The sequence below is a fragment of the Lagenorhynchus albirostris genome, chromosome 10 (assembly GCF_949774975.1).
Source record: "Lagenorhynchus albirostris chromosome 10, mLagAlb1.1, whole genome shotgun sequence".
Lineage (NCBI taxonomy): Eukaryota > Metazoa > Chordata > Mammalia > Artiodactyla > Delphinidae > Lagenorhynchus > Lagenorhynchus albirostris.
Window position 1 is genome coordinate 87,950,258 of NC_083104.1, and position 16,850 is coordinate 87,967,107.

Here is a 16,850-nt window from a genome sequence, read left to right on the forward strand (position 1 = left end):
GCCCACTCTTCACAATGAACATTATTTTACGCTTGCTCCCAATTGCCCACATCTGCTTACAGATGCCCAAGGAAAGCCAGATTTATTCCTGTGGATTCTGTCACTTGCCTCATGTTCCTTTTGCACTGAGAAAAATCTCCTTCTTCACTTCCCTGATTAAGTCCTTCTCACCTTCCAAGTCCAGTTCTAATCCCATCACATCCACGAAACCCTCTGTAGTGGGAACTGTGTGAATACTCTCTTCACACTGACAGTCTCCACGCTGTAAATCTCACCTCACTAATACAGATCCCAAGAAACACTTCCCATCCTCCTTTGTCCCTAGGGTACAAAACCTGAGACCCCGGTTCTCCACACTCAGATGCAACAGGTCTGAGACCTGGATTGTGAAGTAAGCTTCACGAGGAAGCAGTCAGGGCTTGGGGCTTCTAACTTGCTGGGGCAGGAGGGGCGGAGGTCACATATCTTACCAGCAGCTTCTACGTGGTTTGGGTGTTATTGTCAGAAAACTCAGCAAAGAGTCTGCTCCACAGCCCTAATTATTCTGTGGACAATCCAGTATCCCTTTTTAAACCCCTTTCTGTTTAAACTAACTGAGCTGTTTTCTGTTGTCATCAAAGAACCCCGACCTATACATTCCCTGATACCCCAAGTCTACAGAGGTCTCCTATCTTCCTATCTCTTATGATCTGATGTCATTCAATTTAGCACTTTACATATTACAGATTTTGTTTTACAAGCACCTGTCTTCTCTTCCCAACTACAGTTCCATCTCCTTGAGGGTAAGGATCACACCTTAAGACTGCTGGTCCCAAGCAGCGCTCAGCATAGTGCTGGGTCTACTTTATGAATTGATCAGATGACCATATAATTTATCATCCAAACCAGGGTACTTCGGAGAATGAAAAATGGGCACTATTATTAATTATACCAGGGTAACAGGTATAAACCAGGACCATCCCAGACAAACCGAGACATATGGTCATACGTTGGCACTGGTAATTGATGCCTGAGTAAGAAGTCTGAAAAGTAACGTAGTCAAAATGAGAGAACAAAAGAGCAATTCTGGACACCTTAGATGTGGTAAGAATCATCCCTAAAACTTTAATCACCGGAGCAGTGATGTCACATCGGGCAGCTAGTGCACCCACAGAGGACCCTCTCTCTCACCCCAATCCCTCCCAAAAAGGGTCACAGCAGAATAGCAGTACTACAAGAAGAACATTCAGACTAAAATCTCATCAAAGGCCGAGACCGTATTCATTATTTCCGTCTCCAATATCTAGTCCGGTGCTTAGATAATATCATGTTCAATAAGTACTAAAACATATCCTAAGAAGCCAGGCATTACCTGCATGTTCAATCTGAGGGTAATTCCGGCTGGGGGGCCTCATTCTTTTCTTTCGCCCCCAGCCATTCCTAGCTCCGGGAGTCTGCCTGTGGCCTTGCCTCAAGCTCCCTCTAACCGCTTCTCTGACTGTGGGCCAAGAATGCAGAGGAAGGGGAAGTGCCTGCCCAATCCCACCCTATGGTGCCTCCTTGTGAGTGCGCACAGCCATATAAAGAACATTTCATGGGACTTCCCTGGCAGCCCAGTAGTTAAGACTTCACCTTCCAGTACAGAGGGTGTGGGTTCGATCTCTGGTCAGGGAGCTAAGATCCCACGTGCCTTGTGGCCAAAAAACCAAAAACATAAAACAGAAGCAATATTGTAACGAATTCAATAAAGACTTTAAAAGTGGTCCACACATGGGCTTCCCTGGTGGCGCAGTGGTTGAGAGTCCGCCTGCCGATGCAGGGGACGCGGGTTCGTGCCCTGGTCCGGGAGGATCCCACATGCCGCGGAGCGGCTGGGCTCCTGAGCCATGGCCGCTGAGCCTGCGTGTCCGGAGCCTGTGCTCCGCGACGGGAGAGGCCACAACAGTGAGAGGCCTGCGTACCGCAAAAAAAAAAAAAAAAAAAAAAAAAAGTGGTCCACATCAAAAAAGAAAAGAAAAAAAAAAGGACAGTTCATGTGTTCTAGCTGCTCTAACCCAGGCCAGAATAATAAAAGGAGGTAATACAGGTAAAAAGCCTCAACACCAAGGCACATACTAGAGGCTCACTAAACAGTAGCTATTATTATTGTCATTGAGGCACAATTAGTTCCTTGATGCATGCAATTCCCCTCACCTCTGGAGGGGGAAAATTATCGTCAGTGATCGTACAGTTAGTGATGCAAGTGAAATGAAAGCTAATTGTTTAGCATCAGCTCGCTCTGATGATACTTTGAATGGTACTCAAATTGGTGCATGGAAGGTACTGCAAACATACTGAAGACCTTTTGAACTGACGTAATCATACAAGTTCAGCTGTAATGCCCAGTAAAATACAGCTCAGGGGCATAGAATAAAAGCTGTGTATCTAGACTGTGAAACCCAAATACGTCCTAATGGATCTGCAAATGGAACTAATTACAAGCCATATGAAAGGAAGAAATGGACTAAATATTAAATGTGCTACAGTTTTAATTGTGACAACAATTTAACATATGGGCAATGAAGAATTCAGTATTATATAAAGTTAAAAAGGAAAAAAAAAAAAACTAGGAAAAATTGCTCGGGATTGGAGACAGTATCTTGGGGGTGGAAGGAGAAGTCGGAAGGAACACACCCTCATTTACTTCTAACACGGTTAGCTGATCTGTTTGAAATTAGATCCACTTTCAACTGTTTTAACTTAATTGTTAAGCCATTTCTTAACCTCATGAATGCAGTTTTCATGCGCTTTCAAATCTGGCCCTGAACTAATAGACCCTTTCACTTCAGTAGTTTTGGAAATGAATGTTAGATGGAGAGGAAAGCATTTTAACAATGCTTTTCGAAGGGTCAAAGCTCTGAAGATATAGTATAGTTTGTACATAAAACTCAGTACACCTGAATATCCTGCTGGCCCTTTGTCTGGTAATGAGGCAAACCATGCCACCCTTTAAAACTTCTGCTTCCTTTCTGAGGGCAGCTGGCTGTGTTGGTGCTGAGCTATCTAACTGCTCAAGTGAATCCATTATTAGGATCAAAGTCCCAACAGATGAGAAACAGGTGGCAGCCAGGCACCCTGGGGCAGTCTTCCCTTCCCTTGTGAGAAACAGGGTAGGTTCAGGTCTCCATTCTAGAATATTCTCCTTTAAAAGGGGGCATAAGGAATAAGAGGAAGAAATGCCTGTCAGTAAGAACAGCCAGTGCTGTAAGACTGTTACTGAGCCTCTTTCTGTGAATTTGTCATTCTCACTGTGTGGAAGAAGCCCTAAATGAATCTGGTTTCATTTGCCATTTTGTAGGAAACCAATGGGTGACGATCACATTTGAAATGATAAAAGATTATGCAATTTCTACCTTCATTGCTTAAAGTAAAATGATGCCCTAGCATGTATCACAAATTAATAATGATAATTATTATTAATTATCAGTAGCCAACATTTACTGTAACAGTAGCTGACATTTCTTGATTGCTAAGGCATTTCCATGTAAATCCTATGAAGTGGGTACTATTATGTCCCCCATTTCCAGAGGCAAGAACTGAGGTAGAAAGAGGTTGAGTAACTTGCCCAAGGTCTAATTCTTGTGCTGAAACAAGGATTCAAACGCAGGTGATCAGAACCCAGAATCCATGTTCTTATTTGCTATACTGTGTTGTATAGTGACGACCAATGGAAGCGAAGTACCACTTAGAAAGTTAAAGTAAAAATATTAAAACAGAAGTCAGTAAATCACTGATTTTTAAAGGTATACTTACTGAATCCCTTTATCAAATATTAACATATGTACTATGCACTGGGCACACTGTCCACATTATCTAATTTAATCTTCTGCGAATTAGTTATGCCCGTTTTACAGATGAAGAGACCGACTGAAGAAAGTGTGCTGTACAACATCACGGGAATTGTACTTGTAATCTGAACCCACACCTGACAGGTTCCAAACCTCGAGCTCTTCTCACAAAGCCACCCTACCTCTTCTTTCTTTAAAGCAATTCTCTATGACTAGGAATAAAACTAATAAGAGGAAAACTTTGGAATAAAACTGACTACTTTTAAGTTTAGAATTAGGAGAGAATTTTCTTCTTCTCTCTCTTCTGTCAGGCACAAAATAGCTCTGACTTCTTAAGTATCGATCCTAGAAATGGGAAGATTCAAGTGATTTGTTATAACATGGACCGTAAAAGGAGAAAGAACCTCAGCAGTAAATCTGGTTAGTCTTTATCAAGCAGCAGTAGCGCTCACATTCCCATGTATTCCTAAGGCAAACTCACAACTCGAACCACTTTTAACAGAACACAGAGAAGATGATTAATACTGTCCATTTTCTCATCATTTTTTTTCTCTCCTTTTTTGTACCTAGTGTAAGCTTCTCTGTTACATAAAAGGAAACAGCTGTCTAGAAGTTGTCAAATAAGACTCCTGCAACTCAAAAAGGAAAGGCAGTATAGGCCTGGGATTAAAAACCCAGGCTTGATCCCACACCCATCAGGATGGCTACTACCAAAAAACCAGAAAATAATCAGGGCTGGTAAGGATAGGAAAGAAACTGGAACCCCTGTGCACTGCTGGGGGGAATGTAAAACGGTATAGCCACTGTGGAAAACTGTATGGTAGCTCCTAAAAAAGTTAAAATTACCATGTGATCCAGCAGTTCCACTTTTGGGTATATACTCAAAAGAATTAAAAGCAAAATCTCAAAGAGATATCTGTCCAACCACATTCACAGGAGCGTGAGTCACAACAGCCACAAGGTGGAAACAACCCGAGTGTCCACTGATGGATGAATGGATAAACAAAATGTTGTGTAAATACACAATGGAATATTATTCAGCTTTCAAAAGGAAGGAAATTCTGACACATGCAGCAACAGGAATGAACCTTGAGGACATTACGTTAAGTGAAAGAAACGAGGCACAAAAAGACAAATACTGCTATGATTCCTCGTATGTGAGCTCAGAGACAGAAGGGTGGTTGCCAGGGGCAGGGCTGAATGAGTTGTTCAGTGGGTACAGGCTTTCAGTTTTATAAGATGAAACAAATGGGTTCTGCAGATGGGCTGAACAACTTGTGAATGTACTTAACACTACTGAACTGTGCATTTAAAAGTGGTTAAGATGGTAAATTTTATGTTATATATGTATTTTACCACAATTCAAAAAGAAGAACACAGGCTTGGAAATTGGTAAGACTGGGAAATAAATCCTGGCTTGCCTCTCTCACCTTCTAATTTTGTGACTTTGGATAAGTTGTTTTTTGTTTTTTTTGGTTTTTTTTTGCGGTACACGGGCCTCTCACTGTTGTGGCCTCTCCTGTTGCGGAGCACAGGCTCCGGACGCGCAGGCTCCGCGGCCATGGCTCACGGGCCCAGCTGCTCCGCGGCATGCAGGATCCTCCCGGACCGGGGCACAAACCCGTGTCCCCTGCATCGGCAGGCGGACTCTCAACCACTGCGCCACCAGGGAAGCCCTATGCTCCTGTAGGTCTAGGAGCCAGTGCTCTCTATAAGGTAATTCTGTCTGTCTTTTCTTTGACCAAAAGGGTATTGGGTTTCATACAGGGTAATATTATTCAACTCAGGTGCTAGAGCAATATAGAGTTTCAGGTATTTTGTTTAACAGCCTAAGAAAAATCATTAGAAACATTCACTGAATTTCTATATACAGTTAGGCAGTAACCATCAAGATATATTGCTAAGTGAAAATAGCAAAAGTATCCACCATTTATCTAAGAAGAAGGTAATAAAAAGTATGTAATATATATAAATGTTTACATTGTTAAGACAAACCATTGGAAGAATAAACTGAAAACTAAAACAAACAAAAACAGTTCCTTAAATAAGTAAGAAAGGAAACAGGGTGGAAGCGACAGGAGTAGTAGAAGGTGGACTTCTCAGAACACACTTTTGTAGGTTTGATTTTGCAAAGTATTTTACATAATTATGAAACAAAATTAAGTGTTAAAAGTTCAAAGAAATGGAAAATGAATACTCCTACTTATGTATTGATTTGTTGGTATAACTATATGGAGAATTAGTTCAGGTGCCTTTAGAACCGTTCTTTGCCTGTACGTCCCTAGTGGGATGCACTCTATGAACAAAACCAGTGGAAAAACCACCACCACCACCTAAACTGCTTTCAGTAATCATATTGTTGGTGATAGCGTTGGTATAGTTATTATTAGGCAGTTACGTGAATATTATAGGATAAAGCAAATGAATAATTACGCTGTGTTACTGTGAACTGGGATGGAAGAAAGAAGTTACAGGCGCAGGACAGAAAATTTCAGATTTTGACCTGGATGGGAGCATTAGTATGAATTGAAAAAAAAAACGGGGGGGGGGGATTTTGTAGCTCCACCTGCTGAAAGGTATAAATATAATGACCAATTAAATAGCCCACACTGTAGGCTCTAAATATCATTTGTTTAACTAAAAGAAACCAAGGCTCCTTAGAGACATGGCTGATTCCAGGTCTGGAGCAAAGAATGAGCCTAGAACATCTTGTCACATCAAAAAGCAAAGAAACTATCAGACTTCAGGAGCTGTGTCAAAGGATTGAGGAGGTAATTTGAAGAGCTTCCACTCTCCAAAAATGCAGCTACTTGAGCACCAATTAAATATAATAACTGCAATGGATAAAACCATATCAAACATGCGAAATCCATGAGTTTATAATAATACTAAAAAACCCCTCATTGGCTACTTTTGGAGGATGTTACAGAATCAACTCGAAGTTTTAAAACTGGTCAACAGAGAGAAAGACATCAAGCCTTCATCTCACCTTTCCTGTCAGAAATGTACCTCAGGGTAAACAAAAATGAATAAGGCAAAGTTTCTCTTCATGGAAGTGCTTTTAGCTAATAAGTGAGGAAGGGAAGACAGAATTAGAACGCCACATTCTGAAACCCCTAATGACTCAATGAATCTAGGCAGTGCTCATCAACCACTGACACATAAAGAGAGACAACCAGACATTCTACGCCTCATAATGGAAACGCACAGCATCACACAAAGTAAGCTTGTCAAAAACTCAGACCTGAATCTGATTAAGCCTCTAAATCTAACTACCAATGTATAAAACAAGTGGGGAACAGAGAAGCCTGTATCAGAGGATACAGTTAGCAAATTCCAAACTGTGGGAAATGCTGCAGGACAAACAACCTGGTTTCTTCTACAAATAAACTGCAATACAAAAAGAGAAAAAAAGAGAGAGAAAAGGGAACACCTATAGATTAAAAGTGACTTACAAGACATACTAACTAATTGCAATGAGTGGACCTGATTTGCCTTCTGATTCAGACAAACTGCTTAAAAAACTGCAAAATTTGAACACTGTGTTGACATGAACTGGATAAAGAATTGATGCTAATTATTTTAGATTTGATACTGAATTTAAAAGGAGTCTTCATCTTTCAGAGAGATTTTCTGATATATACCCTGATGAAATAAAATGGTAAATGGGATTTTCTTCAAAAGAATCAGAGGGGGATGGGGGTGAATAAGAGCAGAGATGACATAATTGTTAAAGGTGAGCGATAAGTACGTGGGATAATTATACTAGTCTCTCTACTTTCGTGCATGCTTGAAATTTTCTGTAATAGAAATTTTCCAGAACAGAGTTAAAGCAAAACCGCTTTCTGGTCCTGCTCTTTGATGACGGCTCTCAGATGATTTTTCATATTATCAAATAGTCATGGATCTTGGTACAGGTGACACTAGGTCCTGTTTACCCAAAGATTTTCTTCAGATGGAAAGCCTGAACAGCACAGTAATTTTCCAAGAAACATGAACTGTATAAAAAGATCATCACATTAAATTGGATATGTTAACACAGATTTAGGTTCCACGAGAGAACATGGTAAAAATATCATGCTATTAACATCGTAAAACTGTTTTCCCCCCAAGTTCCTACTCTTTGGCCCTTTTCACTAAACATACTGTTTTCACAAATATCAAACTCTCCTTCCCAGTTGAGAATCATTTTCCTGAAAGAGGGGCTCTCAAACCTCAGCCTGCATCAGTATTACCTGGACAACTTGTTAAAAAACAGATTACTGGGTTCCTTTCCCAGAATTTCTGGCTCAGGTCTGGGTTGGGGCCCAAGAATTTGCATTTTAACAAGTTCCCATTTATTGCTGATGCTGCAAGTCTGGGGACCACACTTGAGAATCACTGTCCTGGAACGTCTATGAAAATTTATGTGTCCCCTGCTTCCTCCCATCTCTTCTTCCTCCTAAGAACAAAGTTGCCTGACAGTTTCCATAGAAAAGGGCATGATCTATCCTTTCTTTGATTTATATTTACCCCTTTGAACTCTACAATGCCTTCCATTGGATAATTATTACATAACCTTTTTCTGAAATTAATTACCCTTCAATGATATTTGTTTTAAAATGTTCCCTATTAGGTTAGAGGTGGCATTTTGGCTGCCACCTTCCCTAAAAATAACCAGACTAATTTTGTCTCTCTATCCTACTCTCCCCTTCCTCTCTTCCTCCATCCCTCTAACTGAACTGAAAAGAGGAATAGTTAATAACCATAAAAAGATATTACTATATGCTGTTTTTATTAGAATATAATTTCTGAGAGGACAGTAACCTTTTGACTTTACTATAGCTGTCCTTTCCCACCATGTTATGGGCATTTATGTAACTATTATTATTTGAAAATAACAAGGCCTGATTTTTATTAATATTTACAGAACAGAATTAGAATTCAAAGCCCTGCCACAGGGTATGCATTCAATCCATTTTTGTCAAATGAAATATTTCAATCACAGAGTCTTAGAGACAACCGAGGTCCAGGGAACCTAAGTGATATACAAAAGGTCAAAGAGTCTGTTACTGCAAATGCCAGAATCCTATAATCCAGATCTCGTAACTCCTACCCAGCTGTGCTTCTCCCCCTAGTCTGTTGTACCTCTCACCAGTTTTATCAAAAGAGGGCAACAGTGCCTAAAGTGAGACAACGTAAGTCCAAAGTAGCATAGGGATAAATACTTAAAGAATAATCTTAAAATTCTCAATTAAGGAAATACATTTACTATGGAAAATATTTTTTTTTTACACAATATTTTGCTTTAGATGCTTTGGCCTTTCTAGGTTTCTTTACAAAGTGTGTATGAGGTTATTACTCTAGAAAAACTCAGAAAAAGCCTAGAAAATTTAAGAAGATAGAAATTCTGACGGGATTGGTGTCTTTGGCACTGAATAAATTACCCTAATAGATCACCCCCACTCCAATGCAATGTGCACTGCGTGATCACAAGACCAAAGCTGATAGTACCACGGTCATCTGAAGAGTCTGCTCTTTCTAGAGAAGCTAGATTTGGGGGAAAGGGAAAATAACCACTTAGTAACTATTTACTACGTCCCCAAAGTAGTTTTAGGTGGTTTACATACACTATTGAATACATTCCTTTCAACAACCCTATGAAACAGACATTATTGTCACGTTTAACAGACTAAAGCTCAGAGGAGTCACAGGCCTAGGGTAAACTGGCAAGTCCAGATGCAAACTCAGGTGTAACTGCTTCCAGGGCCACACTTCATCCACAGAGTGAGGCTCACTGTTTCCACTGAAGAGTTCCGGCACCTTTGTCAGTACTCAAAGACTCAAAATGCCTGAGACAGGATTATAACCTCTATCATCTACTTCTAAATCCTATAAAAATGGAAGCTGTTCTCCTGCTGCTTAATTTATTTTTGTTCATATCATTAGCAAAAACAGTTGTAACACCAGGACAAATTCATTAAGGAAGGATTTCTGACCCCGAGTTTGGCATATCTTTAAAAGCGGACAAATAATGAAGCGTAAAGCTATGTTCATTAATTTACATGAAGTCTCAAATGGTGATAAAGGACTTGCCTGACGTTTCCCTTAATGTAAATGTCCAAATCAATATTCCTAACCCTTTGGCCTAATGCATGCAATCAAACTATAATTCCTAGAGGCCCAGAAGGGCCAGCAGTCAAATGACCTTTAGCCTCATCTCACCTATAGGGCTTTTGGGTCACACCGGCTCAGAGGAGGGCTGTTGAGAGAACTGGTGACACCATTTCCCAGGCTGGAGGGAGGCAGAGGAGAATGGAAAAAGCTGCTCATAGGATTTAAATGGGGCTCTGCCCCTTTAGAAAGCAACACTACAGTTAAGGAACCAGTGAAAGGGCACTGCTTTTCCTTATTTGTGTATTATTCATGTGATGTTTTAAAATACCACCCTTTTCTGGATGGACCTAGAGTCTGTCATACAGAGTCAGAAAGAGAAAATCAAATACCGTATGCTAACCCATATATATGGGATCTAAAAAAAAGATGGTTCTGAAGGACCTCGGGGCAGGACAGGAATAAAGACGCAGACATGGAGAATGGACTTGAGGACACGGGGAGGAGGAAGGGGAAGCTGGGACGAAGTGAGAGAGTGGCATGGACATATATATACCACCAAATGTAAAATAGATAGCTAGTGGGAAGCAGCTGCATAGCACAGGGAGATCAGCTCGGTGCTTTGTGACCACCTAGAGGGGTGGGATAGGGAGGGTGGGAAAGAGACACAAGAGGGAGGGGATATTCGGATATATGTATACGTATAGCTGATTCACTTTGTTATACAGCAGCAACTAACACACCAATGTAAAGCAATTATACTCCAATAAAGATGTTAAAAAAAAATACCACCCTTTTCAAGAGGCTTACATGAAGGAATTAAAGCAGGCAGGGTCTTGAAATAATAATTTGCCCACCACTGCCATTTGTCATAAAATCCTTTTCACTGTGGTGATTTAAAATCAACCTTGTAAAACACACTGTGAGGAAAAACAGAAAAAAATTTTAAAAGCCACTTCCTTTAAAAATTTCTGAAGTAGTAGTTAACATGTCAAAAGCCAAGTCTCTAGCAATATAATTTAAATGCTGGATTACACTGTTCCTTCCTGGCCATCCATCCAAAGCCCCACGTATGATGTATGATTTTTTTCTAAACAACAGCAAACATTAATGGTTATGCTTATCAAGTGTGAGAGTTCACTCCTGGTTGAACAGGATGACACACTTGGCAGGGTTTTGACAAAGGCTGGCCTACGTCATTCCATAATCAGTCAGATGGCTATACACACGGATTCTTCACATGTCCTCGTCAAGCTCATGAGAGGTGTCACTCACGTTTGGATTCCAGAGTCCACCACCACAATAAGCGAGAATATAGATAATATAGACAACTTCTTTGTCATGATTCCTAAAGCTTAATTAACATGCCCTTGACATTTCTTTTGAGTGAAAAGATAATACATATATTAAAACAATTTTAGAATTATATAGCCAGATAAATATCACTCATCATTGTTCTGAATGTTAAGTCATCGCTGTATACTTTTTTGGGGAGCACTTCACAATTGTGTTGAAGGAAGGACATCAAATGATGCTTAGAAATGTGATACACATTTTCATTTCACACTCCATCAGCTTTTACAGCTGTAGCTCAATGAAATGTAAGAGACAGCTTGGCAAACAGCCATATTTACCAAGGTATAAAATAGGGGTCAGGTTACTTTTTTATAGAAAGAAAAAAATGTTTAATTTTCACTCCACATTACTCAAGCAGATATTCAGCTAACACCCTAGAGAAAGGCACCACAACCACATATACTGACATGGTTTAATGCCTGTTTAACTGTATGTAGGTTTTTACTATATTACAAACAGCTTTGCAAAGCACAAAAATTATCCTTTCCTTACCCCCTTCCACTGAGGATCTACTGACACAGAAACATACTGGATCAGATCATCTTCCGTGTTAAATCTTTCACCTGAAAATAATGGCTTTTGCCCTCTGTTTCTAGCCTAGAAGCAGAAACAGCTTATTCCCTTCACAGGCAGAGAAGCAAAGCTATAGGCATCAGCATAAATGCATCTTTCTAATTCAGATTTCAATCTGTCAGAAAGGATTAAAGCCTCATGCATACATAAAAAGGGAACTATAAATGATAACAGAAACATGGTGGGAAATCACTGTGCTTCCAGAGCGGCTGTTTTACTAGCAGGGTAGAGAGGAAAAGCATCTTCTACTCACCTCTGTTAAACCTGAGATTTCTCCTTTTGCTAATGGTTTGCTGATGGATGGCGCGTATACTTTGGCATCTGAAACTGGCTGCCCTTTCATAAAATGTTTTCCTGATTCATAAACGTTCACTTCGACCATTTTCCCCATGAATGTGGGGTTCTTTGGCACTAAAACCTTAAAAAAAAATGAGAGAAGGCTTAATTTTTAAAACTAAAATTTTATCTTAGAACAGCTTTAGACTTACAGAATTATTAAGATAGCACAGAGAGTTGGTATACCCCAGACGCAGTGCCCCTCTTATTAACGTCTTATGTTGGTATGATACATGTGTCACAATTAATGAGCCAATGTTGGTGTATTACTATTAACTAAAGTCCATACTTTATTCAGAGTTCCTCACTTGTCCCTTAATGTCCTTTTTCTCTTTGGGGATCCCATCCTAAGTGGGCTCTATCTTCCAGATGCTCAAGGACCTGGGGATCTAGCAGGAAGGGAAGGCATTTCTGGGAGGGGTAAGGGGTTATAGACAGCGCTTTCTCCTTGTGGGATGCCTGTGGTCCGAGGGCACGTGGAAGGCAGGCCTGGAACCGCCCGAGGCATCCGCCAGTCACTCTTGGACAGGCCTTTGATATCCGATTCTTGGCTGTCCCAGGCAATGAAGAAAACTGGGACAACACTGATGAAAGCTTTATACTTTTAATACCTTCCAAGTTTGCTGTCAGAGTCAGGATTTGAGCAGCCACTTCAAATAAAGGCCCGCATGTCTGGGTGCATATGTGTGTGTGTGTGCAAGTGCACATGTGTGTGTGTGTGTTTTGGGGGAAGAGGAAGAATATTTCAAAGCCACCTTTTCAATACCCCAAACCTTGGTGTTTGGAGCTAACTGACTCCTTTAACTGATGGCTGCCATTCACTTCTTTCGTTCTGTTATGAAAAGCATGTATTTGTTAGTTCTACCTCCACGCAGAACCAGCTCCTCTGAAGGGTACTTGGGCTGGCTCACAGGAAACTGTCAGATGGTCCCTTTCCACTAGCGATTACTGACGGAGGTACTTGTTTACCTCAAGCAAATGTTTCCCCTCCTCTTGGACTTACAGGTAGTTTGTATGTATTATGTCTCCCTCACACTTCTATTTCAGTACTGGAGCTCCTTGCCAATCTTTTCAAGTCATAATCCAAAATAAACAGACTAATTCTAATCCAGCAATACTTTGATATCTAGATACAATCTTCTGGAAGTCATCTTTTTTTAGAAAAATAATTCCTATGAAATCTTTGATATGCTTGGTTTTAGAGACCAAAAAAAAAAAAAAAAGAAAGAAAAATCAGATGAGAGCCAGAAGTTCCACAGCCAGTTTCTCCGAGAGGCAGAAACGGATCTTGGTCTTTCTGAGTCTGATTTTTTATGACCACTGAGTACACTGCTTCATCAAAGTATAGGAAGAAAGGTCACCTGGGTGGTGTATTACTTGCGGCAAGCAAATGGACTAAAAAAGCTTTAGTATCAGGATATGAAAGCCCCTTTAAATCAGTTTTTATAAAACAAGAAAATCTCCAGAGCAAACGATCCCTGGGAGATCTGGTACTATTCTCGGGGAAAATAACTCTCCTTGATCTGCTGTCTTGATCTGAATGAAGGGCTCAGTGTTTTTTTCCCTCCGGTTTTAATAATTGGAAAAAGCTCGACTGCTTTAAATTGGAGGAAACAGCTAATGAGGCATGCCATCGCCTTTAAAATGAAGGGGAAAAAAGTTCCCTGCTGAGGCGAAAACCCAGATGGCAAGAGAAAGGAGAGGAAAGAGGCAACCAAGATACAATCAAGCTCCTCCCGAGGGCTGAGCAGAAGTTTGGCCTGAACAGGAAAATGGCTCTCTGGAGTCAGTTACTGAGGTGGAGAACGGGGAAGAGACAGACTCAGCTCAGACATGGAGTGTTCGGAATCCATCCTCAGCTGTAGTCTCTACTGGGGACCGAACGGGGCACATTCGGTCTGGGCCATGAAAAGCTCCCCCACTTTCCCTGAGGACCCAGTGCCCAGTCTGTGCCCCATGCTGGAGGCCCCTCCGGCTCCGGCTTCCCTGCTTTCTAACATGGGCAGTCGGCTTCCCTCGCCCATCCTTTACGTGACTTGCCCAGGCTGGCCTGAAGAGCCTTCCCAAGCCGTGACCCACAGAAAAAAATTTCACTTGTCATTTGATGAGAGTAGGAAAAAAAAAAAAGAAAAGTAGGAAAACTCACTTGATATTAAGAAAAGCGAATACGATCCAGGGATGACCCATGAAATCCCTGTGCCCTTATGAAGGTCTCTAACCAGGAGGGGCATATTACACCTCCTCCTTGGCCCTTCCCAGGGTCCACGGGCCCCGAAGGAGGCACTGTTTTCTTCAATCGCTTTTGAATTGCTTTACCACCTGGGGTAATGGAATCCCAAATGCTAAAATAGAAGTCTGGTTGCTGGTGGGGCAAAGCACGCGACTTTAACGGGCAGGGAGTGGGAAGCCTTTCAGGTTGGTCTCGAAGAAAACTCTCATAGTGAAGTTGGTTTGATCCTTATGCTGGTCTCCAGAGTTGTTCACCCAACTTGAGTTGAGTCCAACGAACAGACTCCTTTCCCTTTGCCCCCAGCGTTTTTTATCAATGTGGAAGTTAAAAAAAAAAAACCAAAGAAAACAAAAAAACAAAACACCTGAAACTAAACAAAACTAAGAAAGCCAACCAACAGACCAACCAATCAGAAGCCTGTGTGAGTGCTGTGACAGGGACAGGAAATCCCTGCCCTTCCAGGCTGATGTCGCCGGCACAGACATCCTTCCTGTCTTCTGGACAGAACTTTCCCCTCCACGTTGCCAGGCTGTGGGGATTTTGGCAGTGAGAATTGCCTGTTCCAAACTCCGCAAAGCCAGAGGCAGGTCCCGTCAAAGGTGAATGGGGACTAAAACACACTTATTCCTTCGTATAGAATGTTCTGGAGATGAAGCCACAGAGATAAGCCCCATGTTAGCCTGGTTGGCTTGATGCTATAAAATAGCCTTCCCGCGACAAGATTCTACACCTCCCCCCCCACCCCCACCCCCGCTTTAAGTCTCTTTCGCTTAAATTGATTTACTTTTAGAAGTCTTTCTCATTTTGGAGAAACCCTAAGAACGTGGAAGTATCTCTTACCTGCTCATAGAATCGATTGTGTGCAACATAAAACTTGGAATCAAAAGATTCTTCTGTGACTAACACTTTTTGTCTCTCACCAATCTGTGGAGAGAAGGGGAGAAAAACAGGAGAGATCAGGGCAAACACCTGAGCATCCAAAAGAAATGCCAACCCAAATAGTTATGGGCCGTAAGTCGTGTCTCCTTGAATTGAAAGTAGACTCCCGATTGCCAGCTACTAACAGCCAATGCAAGAGTCACTGATTCAAATGTTCAGAAAGACATTATTATCTATGTAGTAATATCAAATTAGTGTAGAACGGAATCTTATTTTCTTACAGAACTATGAAACAAAACTTGATCTCATTTCCTTCTTCAACGTAAGTTAGATAATTAAAGGCTTCTAAGACATACAAAAATCTTCTAAATATCACTTTGTTTTTCTTGAAACAAAGTTGCAAAACAAGTCAGAACAAGCTGCTTCTAATCCAAATTCATGAAAATATTTTGGCAAAATATGAAGTGGTAATAAACATTAATTTGAGTTACGAGGGATGTAACACTAAAGAAAATGCCTTAAAAACTAGTCATTAAGTCCCCATACCTAAACATTTCACACGTTACATGCAATTCTGAAATTACTGATTAATTCAGTTATTTACTTGTTATATACGTTTTCTCTGTCATGGGCAACTGTCTCTTTTTTGTTGCAGGCATGACTCCATATTCATTTTATTTTTTTAAGAGAAAGACAGCAAAAATAGGGGACTGTTAATTCTCTACAGGATCTATATTTACGATCTAAGCATGCATTTTTAATAACCAAGAAGTTAAATCAGCCAAAACGTTGGTTAAAGCAATGTGACCATTTTAAAACAGTCTACTATTTCCAACTTTATTCTACTGTGAAATGCAACATTTAAAGTATCATTACTTTTTTTTTTTTTACAACATTGTCAAAATGTCTGATTTAGCAAACCAGCTGTATTGGATGATTGTGCCTGGAATCATTTTTGCCATTGCTACTTGATAAATACAACCCTCTATGTTAAAGCACATTGGCAAGATTTTTTAAACGAAATCCCTATTCTCATATGTAGGGACCTGTCACCATGTTCAGGCAGTTACCACTTAGGAAACATAAACACAGCTGCACTAAATAGACCACCTAACAAAAAGAAAAAAACAAAAACACCAAACTCTTCTGTCCATTATACAATGCTAATACCTAAATACACCATAATTTGCTCTTTTTCACTCTCTCATTCAAATGTAGCTCCCTTAGCCGAAGGTTGTAAGGTCTCTAGGATACTTATCAAACACTTAACTTAGTTCACTCCTTGAAAACCAGTGAAAAGTTCCCGCACTATTGTCTCTTTTAAAGATCAAGGAGAAACAAAAGAACTACTCCCAGCTTCTACTTTGAGCTTTAATGGCCCTGTTTATTGAAAAAGACTGATGAATATTGGGTTTCACTGAAGTATATTCTTCTGGAAGGAAACTTAGAATGTTTGCACACATTTCACAGTGCGAGTTGCTTATAACTTAAGATAAGTATCTGTCAATGGTTCTTAAGGAAATCTGCAATTACACTTCATCTAACATTAAGTTTTCAGGAAATTAACAATACGAGAG

At 40.5% G+C, this 16,850-nt stretch overlaps 1 protein-coding gene across 2 annotated transcripts in view; it reads right to left on the minus strand.

Annotated features, from left to right (window-relative positions):
* Positions 1 to 16,850, minus strand: part of CDKAL1 (CDK5 regulatory subunit associated protein 1 like 1) — a 649,098-nt gene that overhangs the window by 21,883 nt on the left and 610,365 nt on the right. For both annotated transcript variants that reach the window (XM_060164267.1, XM_060164266.1), the window contains 2 exons: positions 15,235 to 15,318; positions 12,082 to 12,246 (listed from right to left, as the gene is read on the minus strand). In XM_060164267.1, coding sequence (XP_060020250.1) covers positions 12,082 to 12,246; positions 15,235 to 15,318 — 249 coding nt within the window. The remainder of the gene's footprint in view (positions 1 to 12,081; positions 12,247 to 15,234; positions 15,319 to 16,850) is intronic.